General features: G+C 38.1%; 2 protein-coding genes across 2 annotated transcripts; both read left to right on the plus strand.

Annotated features, from left to right (window-relative positions):
• The first annotated feature begins 5 nt into the window (after positions 1–5).
• LOC145910436 (26S proteasome non-ATPase regulatory subunit 13-like) lies at positions 6–3,156 on the plus strand. The gene is made up of 11 exons (XM_082997562.1): positions 6–178; positions 325–385; positions 517–628; positions 768–898; positions 959–1,130; positions 1,193–1,272; positions 1,396–1,521; positions 1,588–1,650; positions 1,999–2,139; positions 2,759–2,815; positions 2,878–3,156. Exons 1-11 carry the CDS (start codon positions 81–83, stop codon positions 2,971–2,973), a joined length of 1,137 nt encoding a protein of 378 aa, XP_082853688.1. The 5' UTR covers positions 6–80; the 3' UTR covers positions 2,974–3,156.
• A 1,188-nt stretch (positions 3,157–4,344) lies between these two features.
• LOC145910874 (rho GTPase-activating protein 18-like) lies at positions 4,345–18,671 on the plus strand. Its single transcript, XM_082998088.1, has 17 exons — positions 4,345–5,654; positions 5,747–5,826; positions 5,916–6,059; positions 6,126–6,340; positions 6,446–6,562; positions 6,618–6,837; positions 8,659–8,771; positions 9,249–9,340; positions 9,665–9,786; positions 10,082–10,269; positions 10,733–10,913; positions 12,018–12,217; positions 12,657–12,776; positions 13,956–14,015; positions 14,857–14,937; positions 15,570–15,700; positions 16,022–18,671. The coding sequence occupies exons 1-17, from the start codon at positions 5,458–5,460 to the stop codon at positions 16,170–16,172; spliced, it is 2,412 nt and encodes an 803-aa protein (XP_082854214.1). The 5' UTR covers positions 4,345–5,457; the 3' UTR covers positions 16,173–18,671.
• Positions 18,672–19,235: the final 564 nt, after the last annotated feature.

Raw genomic sequence — 19,235 nt, forward strand, 5'->3', positions numbered from 1 at the left:
TTGCGAATTATATGTGAGGATCTGTTTTGTTATTGATAAGTGCTTGGAAATCGCTGCTTGGAAGCTTTTTGCAGAGTAAAATGCCAGACGTAGCCGAATATCTGAAAGAATGTAACTCGAGATGTCCTGCAGAGCTGAAGCAGGACTGGGAAACGATCGAAGACTTGTACACCAAAAAGTAAAATGTTTAAATGTATATAGTTTTAATTGTTTTGCCATAAAAAATGCATTCAATGTTAACCATGGTAATAACCTAACTGTAAACTTAAATCCATTATCAAGAGAAATTTATCAATTATGTTCTTTTTACACATTATTTTCAAGGCTTTGGCATCAACTAACAACTGTCATTCAATCTTTTGTCCAACATGAGAATTTTAAACAGGTAGCTACTGTGTAGTTTGTCGAGTGTACTTTTAGTGTTTACGATCAATACTTAATTGCATTTAATATGCTGTCGTATTGTAAAATGTGTGTTCTTGTCTCACATAAAGAGTAAAAAAGCTTTTTTTCTAGGGTACGGATCTGATTGACCTCTACCACAATTTTATTTCTGATTTTGAAAATAAGATTAATCCCCTGTCTTTGGTGGAAATATTATGTCCTTTTGTTGTCAGACAGCTATCAGGTATGTCACATATTATTTTCATTAGTAGTTGGTTTATATTAACTAATTCCTCAGTTGTTATTTGTTAGCATTTCTTTTTAAATGCCTATTCACAAAACTAAATAACTTCCAAAGAAACTAATAATGTTTTTTTGTGAAGACCCACAAGAAGCACTGAAATTTTTAGAGAAACTAAAAGACAAAACAAAAAACAGTGTGGAAGCAACAGTTCTTTGCGCAACTGCAATGGGAAATATACACCTGTTAGCCAGCAATTTTGCTGAAACAAAGGTAGATACCTACAGACTTATAAACATAAGATTTGGTTTTAACCAGAACTGCATTATGTAGAAAGTAATTGAAGAAAGTGAAAAAATGTTGAACAGTTTGCCCGGCATCACCACCATTCACAGTCGCTTTTATGAGCTATGCAGCAATTACCACCAAGTCCAGTGTCACCACAATGAGTATTACAAAGATGCTTTACGCTACCTTGGGTGCATGGATTTGGATAGCATTCCTGGTAGGCAAAGGACTCGTTGTATATGAAGTTGTAACCAACTAAAGTTAAACTGATTTTTTTAGTTGCTGAACAGCAGGAACGAGCTTTCAACCTTGGCTTGGCAGGATTAATGGGAGACAAAGTTTACAATTTCGGTGAATTGGTAAGAAGTTTTGAGCTGTTCAAAAATGTGACAAATCTGCAAGGTTGAGAGTAATTTTATCTTTAATTGTGTTTTACCATTCCTTTCTTCCTCAAAATTTGAGATAATCTTGTTTGAATGAAGCTTCAGCATCCAGTCTTAGACTCCCTCAAGAACACCCCACGCCAATGGCTGGTTGACTTGTTGTATGCATTTAATAGTGGAGATATTGAGCGGATGAACCAACTCAAATCACACTGGAGTGCACAGGTAAATACTTTTTGTTGCAAAGACTGGAATTATTCCAGAATAGCCTTTACACGCATGTTAATTTAGCCGGATTTAATGTCGAATGAACTGAAGTTATCACAGAAGATCATGCTGTTGTGTTTAATGGAGGTATGTATAATTGTATTTTGGATCTAAAACTAATCAACTGTGAAAGATAACCTGACGCCACTGTAATATTTCACACCACTTGCTGTAAACACAGAGTCAGTCTACAGTAATCAAGAGAAAAGAGGCTATTTATTTTTCATGCATAATGTTAACCAGACTGATTCTTTAACAACAGTAAGTTTGATGGTTTTGTTTAAGGTAACACACCTTTTTCCCACCTTTATTGATTGTTTTCTTTGAATGTTAAACGCTACTTACAACTGCTAGATATTTTAAAGCTCTGTATGTAGGTTGATTTTTGTTCTTTTGGTCAATTATTAAATTCTAGAATTGTGGTTGTTTTTTTAGATGACTTTTGCCAGGCCAGCCAACAACCGACATATTGATTTTGATGAAATTGCCTCTAAAACAGGAATTCCTTTAAATGAAGTTGAAATCCTTGCAATGAAGGCAATGTCTCTTGGTCTGGTTCAGGGAACTATTGATCAGGTTAAAAATGACTTTGGTTTAAAAATGACAAACCCTCATTTTGCAAATAAATATGAAAATATGAAACCCTTTATTTACTTTTTGCGTTAATTGTTAGGCATACACTTCAGCAAACGATTGTCATTTGAGAAAAGTGTTATAATTTCTATTGTGAAAAAGATACTGTTTGTAAACCTGTTTTTTTTGTGTCATTTGTCTGTCATTGACCCATTTTTTTAGAAATGTCACAAAAAAATAAAAGCCATTTCGGACACAATGTCCCAAAGGAAATTGGCTGGTAGATTAGTCAAGTTGCTTACATTATTGCGAACGAAAGTATTATACCGTAAATAACCAAAACAAATTGAAAATGTCCTAAATTTTTGCTGGCATTTCGGTCATTTGACAGAAATTTTTTCGTGAAAAAAAAAACCAGTTTGTAAATCCTTAGCAGTGTAATGCAATAGCATGTCTTGTTCAAGTGCAGTTAAAGGTTTTTGAAAATGTTGGCCAAAATTTGGAAAGACACCTTTTTATGATATTTTGGTGATGGTAGGTTTTGTGTATGGGGGCTGGTTGGAGCAAATGTGCTAAACATAAGCCTTTCCTGCAAAAAACAAATCAAAACATTTCGTTTTAGGTGCAGCAGAAAATACACATGACCTGGGTGCAGCCGCGAGTTCTTGACAAACAACAGGTTGAATTTGAAAGAAATCTTTTCAAACAAACGATTTCACGGTCTTTTCACATTTATTGCAGATCTCAAAAATGAAGGAAAAACTGGAAATTTGGTGCCAAGACGTCACGTCGATGGAGAGTATGATAGCGAAGAAGGCCTCTGACATTCTGACTTAAAAGAGACAATTTTAGGAATATTACGTTACCATTGAGTGGCATATGTCGTGTAGGAACTTTGTACACCTATATCAATTCGTTGCGCACTCAAATGAGTTCCATTTGTGTTACGATGACCGTTTCGAGTCTTTAATGTGTCGCTACTCGCAGTTGGCCCCGAAACAAGGAATTCCTTAAATTGAACTTTATTGAGATTTGGTAAACAGAGGTTACATGAGGTAAAGGTCAATCGCTAAGCCAAACCTTTCTCTTTGACGATGTATGTCGTTCAAAGAACTCTCACATACAACATTTCCTGCTTAAATCACAAGCTACAAAACATTACTCGGTGATTGAGTATATACACGCATACCACACTGACTGTTGTTCGTTTACATGCATATCTGCACCGATTAATTATGCATTGGTGGTACGTAATGTGCAGCACAACTGGACGGAATACTATTTTGTTTAGAATATCATGTACCACAAGCCCGTTTGTATTGACAATTTGAAAAGGAGCCTATCATAACTATTCATATCTGCAGCGATGTCCGGTCCCGTCAAAATTTGTGCATTTCCTGCGTTGGCACAAAACACAGCATAAACACTATTTAACCTTATATCCTGTGCGAAAGAAACCGATTTTCCCAGTCTTTGCGTACAGCAAGGTTTGTAGGTTTGGTTGCTACAGTCAAATAATATCAGCATTTATTGGGCAGCCGTTGGACGCCTTTTACGCCCTGTCCCAGTCGGTCAGGTGGCGCTATTGAGTTATACGTCTGCAACATGAAACCGTCTGTGGGCCGCATAGAAAAAAGACTGACCCAACTTCCTTTCGTTGTGATTGTTTCCTCTGCGACTGGGCTTGCTGTGGGCGCCTGTGCGTAGTGATCCTACTGTTTGTTTTGACTGCTGTGCTAGTGTCTGTTGTTCTAGCGCCAATGAGGCGTTGATCAGTTATCTGTTCGGTTTTGAAATGGTGTAGTTTTTGTTGGTAATTGGTAACAATACTAATGCGGCAAGATGTTGAGAAATGGTCGGGTTGTTCTACATTTTCTGTAGTAAGTCATGTAATTGCTCATATTGCCTGATTATATATTGTTGAGTAGACTGTATTAGTCCTGACAAATGTAAAGTACCAAGTTTTGTGATACCTATAGTCATACACATAAGACGGAATGATTTAAAATCACTATTTCCACATAATTTTTTACTATCAATGTGGTATGAATAAAAACCTTGGTCAACATGTGGTTGGCGTTGGTTGTAAACTTAATGACTACAATGCTTTGCAGCACATTTCTCAACACAATTTTTGTAGCTAATGGAACATGTGTAGTTCACGCTCCCACCATATGTCACTGGTTGCGACAGCAACCTGTATAAAAAATCTGTTATCTATAATGTATACAATGATCCTAAATTATTAAACCATGAGTGTCTTTCTAAGGTTAGTTGTATTCATGGTTTTTGGTATATGGAAGTAGAAAAAGCAGATAGCATGTTATACCTTGCACTGTGCCTATTTGGTATTTTTAGCAATAGTATACTTTTGAGAGCTTTAGTCAACATAATAATTTGTATGAAAGCAATTGTTTTTTGTTTGATAAATGTCTCGCTATTTTGAAGGGCTGAAATGTGCAATATTTATTTGTTTGTTGCAATCAAATTCAGTGCTGTGAGAAATTTGATGCTCTGCCCGACATGGGCATGCGTAAGTCAACCTATTTCCTGAACACCACCGGATATCGGCGTAGGCGTTACGTCCCCTGAGCACTGTAAAGCCACATTCGTTGCAGACCAGACGATAGGAAATGTCATGTAATTGTTTGGTGATCTCTGCAGATTCTGCCTTCTGTGGTTAATAATAAACCTACCAACATTTCTGTATTGCTTGCTTGTTGTTTACAGTATATGTATACAATCAGTGAGTGTAATTTGTGTTAATGCCCTGTAAAAACAAATTGTTGATAAGTTAGGTCTATAAATTTGGCACTGTGCATCAGTAGTTTTTTTGGTTTCAGGCAAACAGGAACAGCAATGTTGTGTACTTGTGTGAAAATGAAAAACCGTGGTTTCTCCATGAAGGAATGTTTGTGATGCTGTGGGGTTACTGATTTACGAGCTGACAAAAGTTTACTTAGTTGTCGGACTTTATGTGTTTTCTCGTATCTGCCTGACAGTACTGATAAAGTGATGCCACCAGTACTAATTCATGTAGCAGCTTGTCATGTTTGTCTGTTTGAGAGTTTTCTTTTTCTGTCATATTCTAAGTTTGTGATATGAATTGAATTAGGAAAGCAACCACACATTAAAAAATGGTCCTATGTATATTTTAATTAAAGATGTCAAATTTTTGATCTTATTTATTTTTTAGAATAATATTTTCTTCAAAACAAAATAGCACAACTTTAGATGAACTTTCCACAAACACACTAAAACTAATGGATACCAAGTTAGCAAGTTATAACTGGTTCAAACCACCCAGACTTAACTTGCAGAATGAATAAGTCACCTAGTAAATCTACACAAAATCCATCGGAAGAAGATCCACCTGTTGTGTTGCGGATTAATAGGTTGAACAGTGCAGGAGCAGAGCAGTTGCACGGTTACCCCCGTCCTTTACCAACAACCACCGTGCCTCTTTCTAAATTGTCAAGCAAATCAGAAGACAGCATTGACAGTGGTATTTACTCCAGGTAACTTTTTTAAATCAATATAGACTGTGAATTAAATATTCCCTTTGTCATGTGATGAATACTGAACTAAATATTATTTTCTTCATTTAAAGGCAGAAATCTGTTGACTCGATGGATAGCTTAGACAGCAATGAAGGAAGTTTCAATGGAGAGCATGCTCATGCACATAAAGGTTAGTTATAGACATTTTTTGTTGTGTGTAAATCTACTTTTTAATTCCATCAGTTTAAAAAAAATATGTGCTCTAATTTTTTTTTGTAGGGGGTTTGTCACCCAGCGAAGAAGCTCTGCCATCTATGCCTTCGCAGTATGAGGACTACTTGCGTGAATGTCAGGATATACGACAAAGCATCATTGTAATTCCAGAAGAAGAAAAGCAAACAGTTACAAGAACAGACTCTGGAGGTAAGGAGATACATTTTCAAAACAAAAGTCAATAATGACTTACTCGTTTTTGATATTTTATATAAGATGATGAGAATGACGACAATGAGGCTGATTGGCTACGACTTGCTGGCCTATCAGATCTGGTTGTTAATTCCGATAGTGCACCGACTGGCCAACCAGCAAAAGTATCAGCCCGCATTTCAACAGACAGCTTATCATCAATGACAGTTTTATCAACTTTGACCAGGCCCCAACGGGAGGCTGTGCTAAGGAGGATAACTTCTTTTAACAGAGCCCAAGTATGCATGAAAAATTATTGCTTTTTGCTGTGTTGTAACCATAGTGCACTTGTTGATTCCAATGCTCTTGTAGTGTTGTTATTTGTAAAACTAATTTTTGAACAGAAAAGCAGAAGGAGGCCAAAGCCAACCATAAACACTATATTTCCGACACTGGACTCGCCGAAATCACCACAAACCACCTCCCCAACTTTTCCCTCATTGTCAAGGGAGTCAAAAGTGGTATGTTAACCATTGTCAAAAGTCCTAACTTCCATGAATATATTGCTGTATTTAGAGTGAGGAAACGGCAGCAAAGTCCACCAGCCTACCCAGGAATGTCATGGGATTTGGTGATGGTGGATACCAGAGAAGATACTCTGAAACCCCACGAAGGGAAAAAGATCTGGACAGCCCAATACGCAGTAGTCCACTAAGCCCGACAGAGAGTAAAACTGATTATCGGTTTAAACACAAGAAGAGTGTTACATCCATTGTTGCTACTGAAGCGTCAGCAGGTTGGTTATCATGCTTGCTTATGCTTTGTTTCCAATTGTTTGTGCAAAACAATTTTGTTAAGCTGCTGATTTGTATGTGGGCTGCATTTGTATTTTGATCATTCACTACTTTGGTTCCTTGCTTTTGTGAATGGGCCTATTTGGTTAACTGAATAGAACTTTTCAAATTAACTGTCAAATGTCAACAGAAAAGTTGTATCAAATGCTAGTACCACATGGTACACATACAACTGTAGTACCTGCAATCTTAAACAACTGTAGGATTGATTTGCCCATGCACTGTGGCCATGCATCTGTTTGGTGTTGTTGGCATATTTCTTTCTTTTCTTAGCTTCTGACGTAACAAAGCCGCAGGGAACGGCAGCAAATAGCGGTAATGTGCCTGGTTATGTTATATCCTCATGCATGAATAAAATCCTGGTCAATAGTAAAACCACCATCACATCAATGTACACTTCTCTACCTGATTTGAGCCAGATTGACAGTGACCCCACAACAGATGTGACATTACGGAATGAAATTCCTTTGTCGAAACTAGCTATCAAGTCGGACTCCAGGTCATCACCTGCAAAAAGATGCACGGACAGAAGCATTAAGGCACTGAGTGATGTTCCCAACACTACTGTCATCCAAACTCCAGACAGTCCTGCCAGGTTAAATCTGCAGGATAATGACAAAAATGTAACCAAAGAAGACACTTTAACTGCCACCAATATTGGAATAACTTTTGTATTGTCACCATCTTCTATACCAGAAACGGTAAACACAGAATCAACTCACTGGTTACCTCAGTCAAGACACTCAGCACCACCCTCTACATTAGACGGTGCCTCAATTGATGTTCGAAGCAATCCCGCTTCACCGTTGAGGAGTCGTTTTCACCTTAGCCCACACTTTTCAAAGTCCTCTCGGAGACGTTCTCCGCATACATCTCCATCTAAAAATTCCAAAGAGGCTATAAGCGAACTTGCAAGGCGAGATTCCAGGCTTTCCCCTTTGCACAAAGTCACTGGAATGACATTTTCAAGTCTCAAATCGTCTCCAAGCAGAAGTGGCTCGTACAAAGTCCATTCTTCACCACCCCGAAGAATTAATCGACGCTCTCTCCGGCGAGCCCGCTCCTTAAAGTCTGGGAGAGATGCCCACTCTGTCAGTTTGGTGTCTGTGAAGCCAAGGGAAAACCATGAAAGAAGTCTGTACCATCTGATGTTTTGGCGGTTTAATGGCCTGCTTGTGTGATGAAGTTTGTCTGCCTAGTTTGCTTTATTTTTGCCCATTGTTACATGTGCTTGTACAATAACAAAAATCCTTCATTGATCATATTCAACCAATTTATGTAAACCAAACAATATTATTTTATATCAATATTACTTAATATCTATCAGTCAGGTCATAAAAATGACTGGACCTTGCAATTTTATGCGAGGCAATTGGTATTTGCTTCACCTTTTCACACAACATTCCACTTGACGCAATGCCACACACTTTGACCTTTTTTATACGCAGTTATCTGTTGGTTACTGACATTTAAGCATGGCCTGGCAGACAAAAAGATTGATGGATCCTGCCATTGGCGGTACTCCACTTTGCCTGTTTGCACAACTCAGTCAAGTTTTGGTTTTACTAACAATGTATTGACCAATCCCAAAGGAATTGGTTTATACAAAGATGCATAAAATCAGTTGCTTTAATCAACATGGTTTTGGCATGGGTCCAAGGCTGCATTGTGTTTATCATTCAATAAACTGTGTATCAGACAATTGTTACACAATTAAACATGATTCACTTGGCCTTCAGGTAAAGTTGTTGTTCTGTTTTCAGGTATCGAGACTATTAGCATCCAAGCAAAACGTATTGATGATTCGAGACCATGGCAATCTGGAAGGGAGGAGGTTACAATGCTCCAAGGCCCAGATGAAGGAAATAAAGAATGTGTAAGTTTAAACTGAAACATGAATATAGAAAAAATCTATGTTGCAATTTGTTTGTTTCAAATGCAATACATAGCAAATTTTGTTGTTAGTTTAATTATATTTCAGTTTTATTTGTTTCTGAATATACTCAAAGAAGTATGTCTGAAAATGATTTTTGCACAACAATTTCATGAACAACAAATTTAATCAAATTATGTAAAAACAATTATATAACTTAGTACCAGTGCACAAATTGGTTGTGTGCACTGGGACCATGACTAGTGCAGCATTGCAAGGTCATAACTATGTCAGCAATTTTATATTAGGAAACGTTTTAAACAAAACATTACATCATAGTATGTTTATTGTATCCATTGCTGTGTGGCCATGTGTATAGTTAGTTTATTTATTTTGAAGTTTGTGCTTGTTGCATGTGTGATACAACCTTTTCAGTGTTTACTGTAGTCACTGGATTGGTGTATTTGCTTTCGGTTTCAGGATAAAGCAATGAGTTATAGTGAAACGGCTGACAAAGCAAATTTGCCAAACTTCTCGCTTGTTAAAGACAGACTTGGAATTACAAAAATCAGGTAAGTGTTTGTATTGTGGGTTTGTTCAGCTTAGGTATTTTAGGCATGTTAGGTAGGCAGATCATTTGTAATAAATAAAAATGTGTACGTTAAACAAAACAAAATGAAATAAAAAGAAATATGTTGAAACACCTGAGAAATTGTAAGCGGAAAATTTGTTTATTGATTGTACACAATCATCATAAAGTGCACAAAAGTGTAATTTTGAGTATGTTTCACCTGTCTTGTTGTGTAATTAAAAGTCTCTATTAACCTCATGATTAGTCTGTGGGTGCCATAACTTGTTCCAGGCAACAATGGTAAACTGTGAAAAAAATTCTCTAGTGATTTGTCACAAGTCGACATGCGCAAAGTTCAGAGTCTTGCTCTAATCGAACTCACTGCCCTTTTTGACCTCCGAGGAATTGACCTGAAGCGTAAAAAGCCTCCCAAAAGCAAAGTAAAAGGTTGGTGGATATTTTGAAGTATAAAATTATATATCCCTGGTGTAAAGCAGCTTTGAGGCTTACCTTTGCTTGTGTATCAACAAAATTACTGAATAAATCATTTCGTTATATTTAAATTTGACCTCATGGTAATATTCTATTTGACAATACTTAAATATAATTTTCATCTGACCTATAATTAAAACCCTTTTTCGTACATATAATATGACTGAACTTTGTGAAATTATGTTCCTTGTTTTGGTTTTAAGAAAATATGGTTTGACCTCAAGAAACTTGAACTTAATCACTTTAGCAGAAACTGGGGTCTTTGGTGTCCTGTTAACAACCCTCGTGGAATGGGACCAGAAACGTTTAAGTGATTCTTCTCTCAAAGTTCCACTTGTTCTCAAAGAAATTATCTCCTTCCTAGAAGATAATGCGTTAAATGATGAGGGTATTCTGAGAAAATCTGGATCATCTGCTCGTATTAAGGTTCTTAAGCAGGTTAGTTGGTGTTAATTGCATCACTGCATTTCATTTAATTAGTATTGGCTCCTAGTAACAACTGATTTGTTATGCAAATATTTCTAAAAATGTGCCCATTACAATGCAACTGGTGCAAGTGTTATTTTTACTTTTGGCTGCTGGTGCCATATACTGGTTCTGTTTTAGTTGCATACTGCATTAATTGACAAACCACAATATTTGCATAGCATGGCCATCATTCCTATGCACTACATTTGGCAATGACAAGAATCTTTATTTATTAAAGACAATTGATTCCACAGCAGTTGTGCTATTGCTATTTTCACTATACACAAAAAAATTTGTGACTATTACACAGAAAATGTGCGTTTTAGCAGTGAAACTAAAATTTTTTCCACTTAATCTTGAATGTAAAGAACAGTAATACTGAAGCTTTACTTATTCATGAGCAGTGTGTTTGAATAAACCTCACTTTACATAGAGCATGGAGTTGAGATATGGGTACAGCAACACGGTGCAAGATGTTGTCCCACCCTCAGAAACACAGATGTGGTCTGAGGCCCATCCAAATGACGTTGCAACGATTCTCAAACAGTTCCTCCGCGAACTTCCCGATCCCCTTCTCACTACTGAGTACATCGATGCATTCCAGTCTTGCGGACGTATGTGAAAATTTTTTTTGTCGTTGCAGTAATAGGAATGCATTCAAAGCAGGTTTCAAATGTATGTTAAACCAATGTTGCACTTAATGCATGCAATTTTGGGGCCATAAACTTTTAAGAACATTTACAATTTTACATATCAGATCTAAGATTTAATCTGAAATGTTTTTGTATTGTGTTCCATTGCCTCTTTACTTCTGAGCAAATAAGTGTTACAAGTGTTTCTAATTAGGGTTGTCAAACATGATAAGTACCCTCACCCAGACATGAGTCACTAACACCACCATCCAAACACTATATATTGTATTACAACAGGCTTTGTGTTTTATATTGTATGACATTAAAATCTTATTACAAGATACAAAATTTACTTTCATAGAATAACATTAAAATATGTCCAAAATAAGTATAAAACACCAAATTTTAGGTTGAAATAAAATAAAGTTTATTACATGTGCAAATAGATTAATGAAAAAACAGGTTTGAAGCAGCAAGATAAAACAGTACACTCTTAGTGAGCCAAAATCTTTTTGGCACAGGCAAATTTTTTTGGCATTTTCTTAAGAGCAATCTATTTCCTGGTGGGCAGCAACTCAGCTCATGTAGATATTTGTGAGATGTTGAGCAAATGGCGACAGATATTCCATAAATAGAACCCAATGACGTGTGTGCTGAGCTGGCGACCGCATGAAATGTGGTCGGCACGATTTAACATCTTTCACCTACCCATCATGTCTGACACTAACAATTAGCATCGCCTTGTTTCACATTCTAGTAGGCTAATTTTACACCTGTGTTGCTTTGCATTTTGGTATTTCCACATGTTTAATATGAAATGCTAGGTGATGTATGCTGATTGCCGATGTATTATAATACACATAAGAGCCATTTTTCCTTTGGTAGCTTTGTTATAAATTCTATTTGTTTTTTTTTACAATAATATTATTGTAATAAAAGGTATAAACTCTTTTTAGATCTAGAAAAATAGGGAATTTTACAGGGTGCAGTAATTATAAATAAGTGCAATTTCTTTTAACTGTTCAAATTATACGATTATTTAGTCCTCTCTTGATATCCAATCTTAAGTAAACTCTTGATTTTCAGTTATATCAGATCGAAAGGAGCAACTCCAAGCTCTTAACCTCCTCATAATCCTTCTCAACGAAGTCCATCGTGACTCTCTCAAACTTCTACTTAAGTTCCTTGAGCGTGTGGTGAGTTGTGAGCACCTAAACAAAATGTCCCTCAACAATGTTGCCATGATAACAGCTCCTAACCTCTTCATGGGAAGAAAACAAAGCAAGGTACGTTTGTTAACTTCGTTTTGAAACATGGTTCAAAATATATGTCAGCATATTTTTTATACATAGAAATCCTAGGAACACTATTCATAGATTTGCTTTTAATCCTGAGAACAAAATGGCTGATCCATAATGCATATAATGTTGATATGTTTTATTCAAGTAAAATTAACTTTTTTTGAACTGAAAATGACATAAGTTTCCGAGAAAGTGGCGGGGACAGTCACTTTGTTATCAGAATTTGTAGATATCCTAACTTTCAACTTGTTTCACTAAAATGTGGTTACAAATATTGTACATCAACTACACAGGCATGAGAACATAAAATCACTTTTTGAGGTAAAGTTTTTATTTCACTTTGAAATGAAGACAGGTAAAACTTGTGACGTAAAGCAATTGAATTACTGCTACTACAACATTACCGGCCACATGTAATTTGCAGAAGGAAAGTAGCTCAACTTCCCAAGACCTAAAACACGCGGCGGGCACCTCGAACATCGTGCGTATGCTCATCAAGTACAACAAACTGTTGTGGACCGTTCCCGCCTTCATGCTGACACAGGTGAGTAAGCGAAAGCGGTCGGTAACACACCGTCGACATGTTGTTAAGACCGTGGCCATAGAAAGGAAATTACGCGCAACCGTTGACCGCGTACGTGGGATATCGTTTCTGTGGTACCTGTTGGTATAACCACGACATGCTGCATAACTTTTGTGTGGGCTGTTCCGGATTTGCTCCCAGCGTTGCGGTTGCCAGGCAGACGTCGTGTGTTTTCAAGTAGTTAAAGGAATAGGAAGGAATATTTTCACACATGTTGGTGTTTATTTCCTTCACTTGCATGAACTTTTTACCCGCTTTAGTGATAGACAACAACAAGTTCCTGTTTGGTAATCAAAACATATGGTAAATAATAGGAGTCAGGAAGTTGGTGTTATACGCATTTCTCGTCATAGTGAAACGCTATTGTCAGTTGAGGTACAATTCCTTCTTACGTCATTGCTCCGCTGTGTTTCGAAATGGAAGCTCTACTTTTAGCACTTCAGCATTCCAAACAACGCTCCCCCTAATGCCAATACATTAATACACCCCCCTGGGATTTCGGCACTATCCAGCCCTTAATCTACGTGGGGATAAGTGGCACAAATGCTCGTGCAAACAGCTCGGCACTTTCAGGGACCCGCCGCGCCCAGGGACGATATGAGTGCGCAGTATAAAAAACAACAACAAATTCGCGTCGAAGGCTGACGCAGCTTGTGTTGTGATGTCACAATGCACCGGCGCACACGCATAATTAACACACATGCACATACTGAGATATTAAAGCGCACTCAAAAACGTACCCAGGTATGGATATGCCGTACTAATACTAGTTTGGTCTAATTTCTGTTTAAATCCCTATTGGAAAAAGCTGCTTCTAACTATTGTAGTGAAGAATTTAATTTTCTATGATAAGTTTAGAAATTCTGCTTTATCAAATTATCGGTCAATATCAAGGACTTGAATGCTGCTTACGTGCTGTGAGTCGCAGTAGTTTTTTTTGCTTTGTAAACATACAGCCCATCACCCTGATGTAAATCCAACGCCGAAGTATCACAATTTTAAACAAAGCAGGATAGTCTCGCCTGTCGACACTAACTATTTGTGACGTCACAATACTCAGGTGCGTCATACATTAACCGGGGGTCGATGTGTGTTTAGAATTTCGTGATTTCAATTCACGTCATCCGTTTATTTCCACAGGTGCGACATATGAACCGAGCCGAATCCAGCAGCAAGAAAACATCGAGTCAGAAGGAAAAGGTGAGAACTAAGCGCATCATATGGCCACACCTAGTTCATTATTATTTCATATATTGGTGGCGTTTTCCAGGTTATTTACTGCTTCATGTTTAATGAAAACCTTTGTGTTTTCAAATTGTTTTGATTATTTTTAAGTTAGTGGTAGAGGTTTCTAACAAATTACCGTCATTTTTTTTATCTGTACGTGTTGGTACCAAAAAAGCGATACCCGTACATCAGTTTTAACAGTTTGCTTTTTCCCAACTCTTCTGTACATTTTCACCTCACCACTGTATCACCTGTGTTGCGAAAAACACCCAAGCCGCACTTGTATTGCCAGGAAGTTGTGTTTAGTTCTGCCACTAAATTGTTTCCCGGTCGACCGTTGTCGCTGTTAATTAGCGCAGCCACTGACAACCCGCCCCCTTGTTGCCAACGTTGTTGCGTTTCATACACAACAACTGTATCCTGTGCTTGATATGTTCTTGTGTGGTTTCTTATCCGTTGGCGGGCAGATAAGCCACTTTTGATACGAAGCCTAACAAGATACGTAGATAACGCGAGTAACGGGTGGCTATTAATCATTCCTGGTGTTCAGTTCTGAGCTCTTAATACGTGAGCAAACCTCTTTCACTTTCGAAAATTTGATCCGCAATAAGCTGTCATCTTTTACTATACGCACATAAATATATACAAGGGCACATGACACCACATCGCTTTGTTTGCCATTCTGTTCTCCATATTGGCACGTACAGTTATTCTGCACTTTATCAAGGTCCCTGAAATCCCAAAACGTTTAAAGTTGGCTGGCACTTTGTAGATGCCAACTAAAATAACTAATTTTTGTGTTAACTTGTTGCAGCACAAGATGAAGTTCTTCCCGGGGAAAACGAAAGATTCTCAGAAAAAACTCAATCTTTCCATAACCCACCAACCATTTGATGTAAGTACAAAAAGACATGTACGTAAAATGAAGAGTAACTGTAGATGTAAGTTTATGACAAACTAGCGAGCTCTCCTATCGACCAATTACAGTTTTAGATACATCGCAAAAACTAGTGGCTTTATATTCAAAAATGGCTTTGTTTGTTTGATTTTTAATGGTTGACGTCCACATACACTCACACAAAAGTGAAACAATATATATCTTATGTAGCGATATTAGATTTCTCGGAAACAGCGTTTACCTGTTTCATTTGACCAAACCATATCGGTTTCTGTTTTGCCTCATGAGCAATGTCTGTAGGCAGCACACGTAACATTTAATCTATAGGAGATATCCCGCCTTTCAAAAGCATAAAGCATCTTTAAATATAGCCGTTTTTCCGTTTCGTAACCACACAATGTTGCAAGAATGCCCACGAAAAAAGCGCCTGTTCAGCTTTCATGTGTTATTCGATTTCCATCGATCCATCTTAACCTCCTCCGCAAACACAGATTGTTACGAGCGGTTATGATTCTCACCGCCCTTTAAACCGAAACTCGATTAAAGGGGAGTGGTGGGTTACCGACAGCGATCCGCTCGTCTACAGGATCGATCGCTCGAAAACGGACTCACATTATGTTTTTCGACAGTACGAAACGCCGAAGGGAGTAATTCGAGTACAAGCGCCCGACATGATTATGACGTCGATGGCTGTGCAGCTGGATACCAACCTTACCGCGGGTGACGTCATCGCCCGTTTTCAACGACAGTGCGAGAGAATGTGAGTTGGTTTGATTTTGCGGTGAAGCTAACATTTTCGTTGAGTCTTCAGGGCGTTTATGACAAAACAAGCCTTGGTTTGGTTTACACTGACTTGGTGCTCATTTAACGAAGAAATGTGTTTTTCCTGGTTCTGTGCCATTTTTTTTTAATTTATGCCAAGTTAGCCTTGAAGATATTACTGTTCCGGGTAAACATCACCTTGAAGCTGTTTCCACATACAATGCACTGCTCACGGATATCAATTTTAACTGCTATAGAACTACTGTATAGACTACCTCGCATTTAGCAAGCACTTCATTTCCCTTGTATGTCACTACAGAAACCCATCCATCGAAATCAACGACTCGACGCACGCGCTATTTGAAGTTGGAGGAAATATCAACGAACGATGTCTCGACCCCGATACAAACATGAGCGCCCTCATGCGGGTCAACCCAGATACCTCATGGTTCATCAAACCAAGAATCTAAACCACCTAAATTACACGTGACTTAGTTTGGCGGTTTGGCGAAGAAAACACGACGATTTTACTCGGGAAAACCCCATCCGATTTATTTTAAGGGTGTTGCGACGCTCCGTGAGCCATTTAGTTATTGGCAGTGGGTTAGTGATGGCTCTATGGTTAATTTTCACTCGGTCGTATGTTAAAATACACAAGCAAGGCTTTAATTTTGTGGCGATTCGCTTTTTGCAAAAGACCGGCGTATATATCTGGTCGTGGGTGGTGGAGCTTGGCATATACATATTTTTTTTTCTGTTGCCCGCAATGCAGTCTACTCGAGCCGTTGCGTTACATTCAAGACAATACTTTTGTTGGTAATTTCGTGAGGAAATGTTGGCACTTGTGAAACGAAGTTGATGCTAATCAAAAAATCCAATTGCAACCTTTAGCACACAAACCCTCTTAAATGAGCAAAATGCCCTTTTCTGGCGGCCAGACTTCGAACCACGTCTTGGCTTTTGATAAGCTAATAATACATCCGACTCCTGTCCTCGACAAAATTTAATCTTTTCCGCCTGTGGGTTGCCAATGCGCTTTCAGTCTGACCCGACCTGGCCACCCACCACCGTTTCCTCTTGCATGACGTCACAGCGCAGTGACGTCAGGGAAACGAGATGTTTCCATGATAATTGTTACCTGGTTGTATCTGTGACCATTCCGTATTGCAGTACAGAGTATATCGTGTTTAAAGAGTAGGTCTGGCATAAGAAGCGTTGATTTTTCTTTTATATCTTGCCACCGACGCAGTACCTTGCTTTGGGACGACTTTGTTCCGTTATTTTGGTCAATGGTGACTTGGCCTGTGTACAATTTAATACATTAAGTCACGCGAAATGCTCTCAAACATTCGATGATTCGACTGGATTCAAGCCAACCCTGTCTTAATTGCAATCTTCTACCTATCACCCCACCCCAATTTTTGTGCCGTGCAGAAAACAAAATCTTCTTTTTCTGAACTGAGTTATTTTGACACGCACCATAAGAGTAAACTTTGCACGGCTTTCCAAAATTCCTTAATGCTGTGAGATTACCTTCACTCGAAACATTAACTGTGGAACTGAGCAAAACGCCAACATTCCTTTCCCACTTAAAGGGCTTTTTGAACTGTGCAGGGACTGTACTAATCAATAACAATTGAGCAACATAAATTCATTAATTACTTGCTGCTAAAAGTAAAGTCCCTTAATGCGACCTTCCAACCGATCGCAGTTCATGCCGACTGAAAATGGTGAATGAAACTTTTATGCGCCGTGCACCATGTCGTGTCCAAATTTTTCTGAAGATTATTCCGCTAGGGGCGCTTTAAAGTGGTGTAGCAATGTGATATTTCAGATCAGGTTTAAACTAAATTTTACTTGCCAGTTGATTTTCTCACTAGTCGATAAAACTCTGCTTAATTCGACGTCATTGTTTTTCTTGCCGCGAACGTCTTCCGAAATTTTTGCACTTCGAATTTATTTTCTCCCGCAGCTTCCACCTTCAAACTGCATATTGCAGCCTGGCCCCATGCGCTTCCTCACAAATGATCTGTCTCTTTGTACTTACCGGTTTAATGTTTTCCGACAAACCCAAACAATGACAATTTCCGCGAAGAAACATAGCAGGACCAATAATATAATCAATTAATGTCATAGAGGGTATTTTGTCATTGATAAAAGCACCAATAATTCGTGCCTGTAGCACACATGGTGTAACTGATTACTGCTGTCGACATGTTAAAAGTCACGTGTATTTTCAACTTTTAACCCGGCGTATTGTGAGATAGTTTGGGTTTGTTTCTCCTCTCCCGGATTTTAGAACTTTCTAAATCAAGTGATTGTGTACAGGTGTGTTCGGGTATGCAAGTAATTCTGTTGTTTCTACATGAAAACTTAAGTCATTTTTGTATGTTTGAGCCCAAGAAACTATACTGTAGTGTTCAACATATCACCAACATGTTCTTTTTGTAGTTAGCCATTAGACTTTGGTTTAACCTCTACCATTTGTGCAAGGGTTTGAGGCAAACTCCATAATTGCGTATTGTAGCAATTGTGTTCCCTGGCTTCTAGTTAAGCTTTTAATTCCCACTTTTATCGTTTTTGGATCAACGCCCCCTCTTTAAAGTCATTCGAAGCGAAACAACGATACCATGAACCGAGAAACCAAAAAATATTTCTGTCAAACATGTGTTGTATTGCTGGTGACTTGCATGTCATTCATTCAGACAATATTGCCTAAATAACCACTACTATTTCGCATTTTGCCGGTTCCGTCGCGGGCGACTTTGAATGTGCGTTTATACTTTTCTCGTTCGACTCCAATATTTCGCCTTCGCACGCAGCCTTCTCTTCAGCAGAAGATTTTTTGTTCCGCTCTGTTGTCATTAATAACCAACGTTTTTGTGCATTTTCCGTTTTCTTCACGTGAGCAAAGTCGAGTTTTTCGCCGAATCGTCGCTCAAATAAATTTTCGCCAGTTGGTTCCAGGATATTTGACCAAATACAATTACGGTATCTCTAGCTTGGCCGTTAGGCAGGGTTACCACCCAGTATGGTTGGAGGGGGTCCGCAGGATTTTCCAAAACTAAAATACTTTCAGCGTTGAAGTTCGTCTTGAACGAGGGGGAAATGTCCGCGAAAAAACGCTTTAAATTTTTTTTGATGGGTTATGAGGCTGTAGTTTACTACATTAACCATGTTGTCCAGTCATGTATATAAAACGTATTTATTTATTCCAAGTTCTGTTCAATTCTTTGCTGAGTGGATCTTTTCACTGACAATTTTGGTTTCAGGATCTTTGATCTTTTTATTTTCTTGCATAAGTGAATCTTATTGGACTTAAAGTTTACTTTTCTACAAAACATCAAACTCTCTGACGAATTACACTTGAACAATTATAGTTTTGATGACCATTAGGCTATATTCATGTGTACTGTAGACCAGTATTATAGACCTTACAAATTTAGGTCAATTTACAATTAAACTGTCGTGCGTACAGCTGTGGGCGCCGTAATTATCATAAAATCTACCTGTTAAGTAGGAAGAACGAAGTT

The sequence above is a fragment of the Ascidia mentula genome, chromosome 8 (assembly GCF_947561715.1).
Source record: "Ascidia mentula chromosome 8, kaAscMent1.1, whole genome shotgun sequence".
NCBI classification, from domain to species: Eukaryota; Metazoa; Chordata; class Ascidiacea; order Phlebobranchia; family Ascidiidae; genus Ascidia; species Ascidia mentula.

Excerpts from the sequence above, each read along its gene's own strand:
- LOC145910436 (XM_082997562.1), top strand. The coding sequence starts at position 81 with ATGCCAGACGTAGCCGAATATCTGAAAGAATGTAACTCGAGATGTCCT. Across the intron at positions 1,131-1,192 it reads GGATTTGGATAGCATTCCTG|TTGCTGAACAGCAGGAACGA; the intron begins GTAGGCAAAGGA and ends TGATTTTTTTAG. Across the intron at positions 1,522-1,587 it reads AATCACACTGGAGTGCACAG|CCGGATTTAATGTCGAATGA; the intron begins GTAAATACTTTT and ends ATGTTAATTTAG.
- LOC145910874 (XM_082998088.1), top strand. The coding sequence starts at position 5,458 with ATGAATAAGTCACCTAGTAAATCTACACAAAATCCATCGGAAGAAGAT. Across the intron at positions 5,827-5,915 it reads GCATGCTCATGCACATAAAG|GGGGTTTGTCACCCAGCGAA; the intron begins GTTAGTTATAGA and ends TTTTTTTTGTAG. Across the intron at positions 12,777-13,955 it reads CCGCCTTCATGCTGACACAG|GTGCGACATATGAACCGAGC; the intron begins GTGAGTAAGCGA and ends TTATTTCCACAG.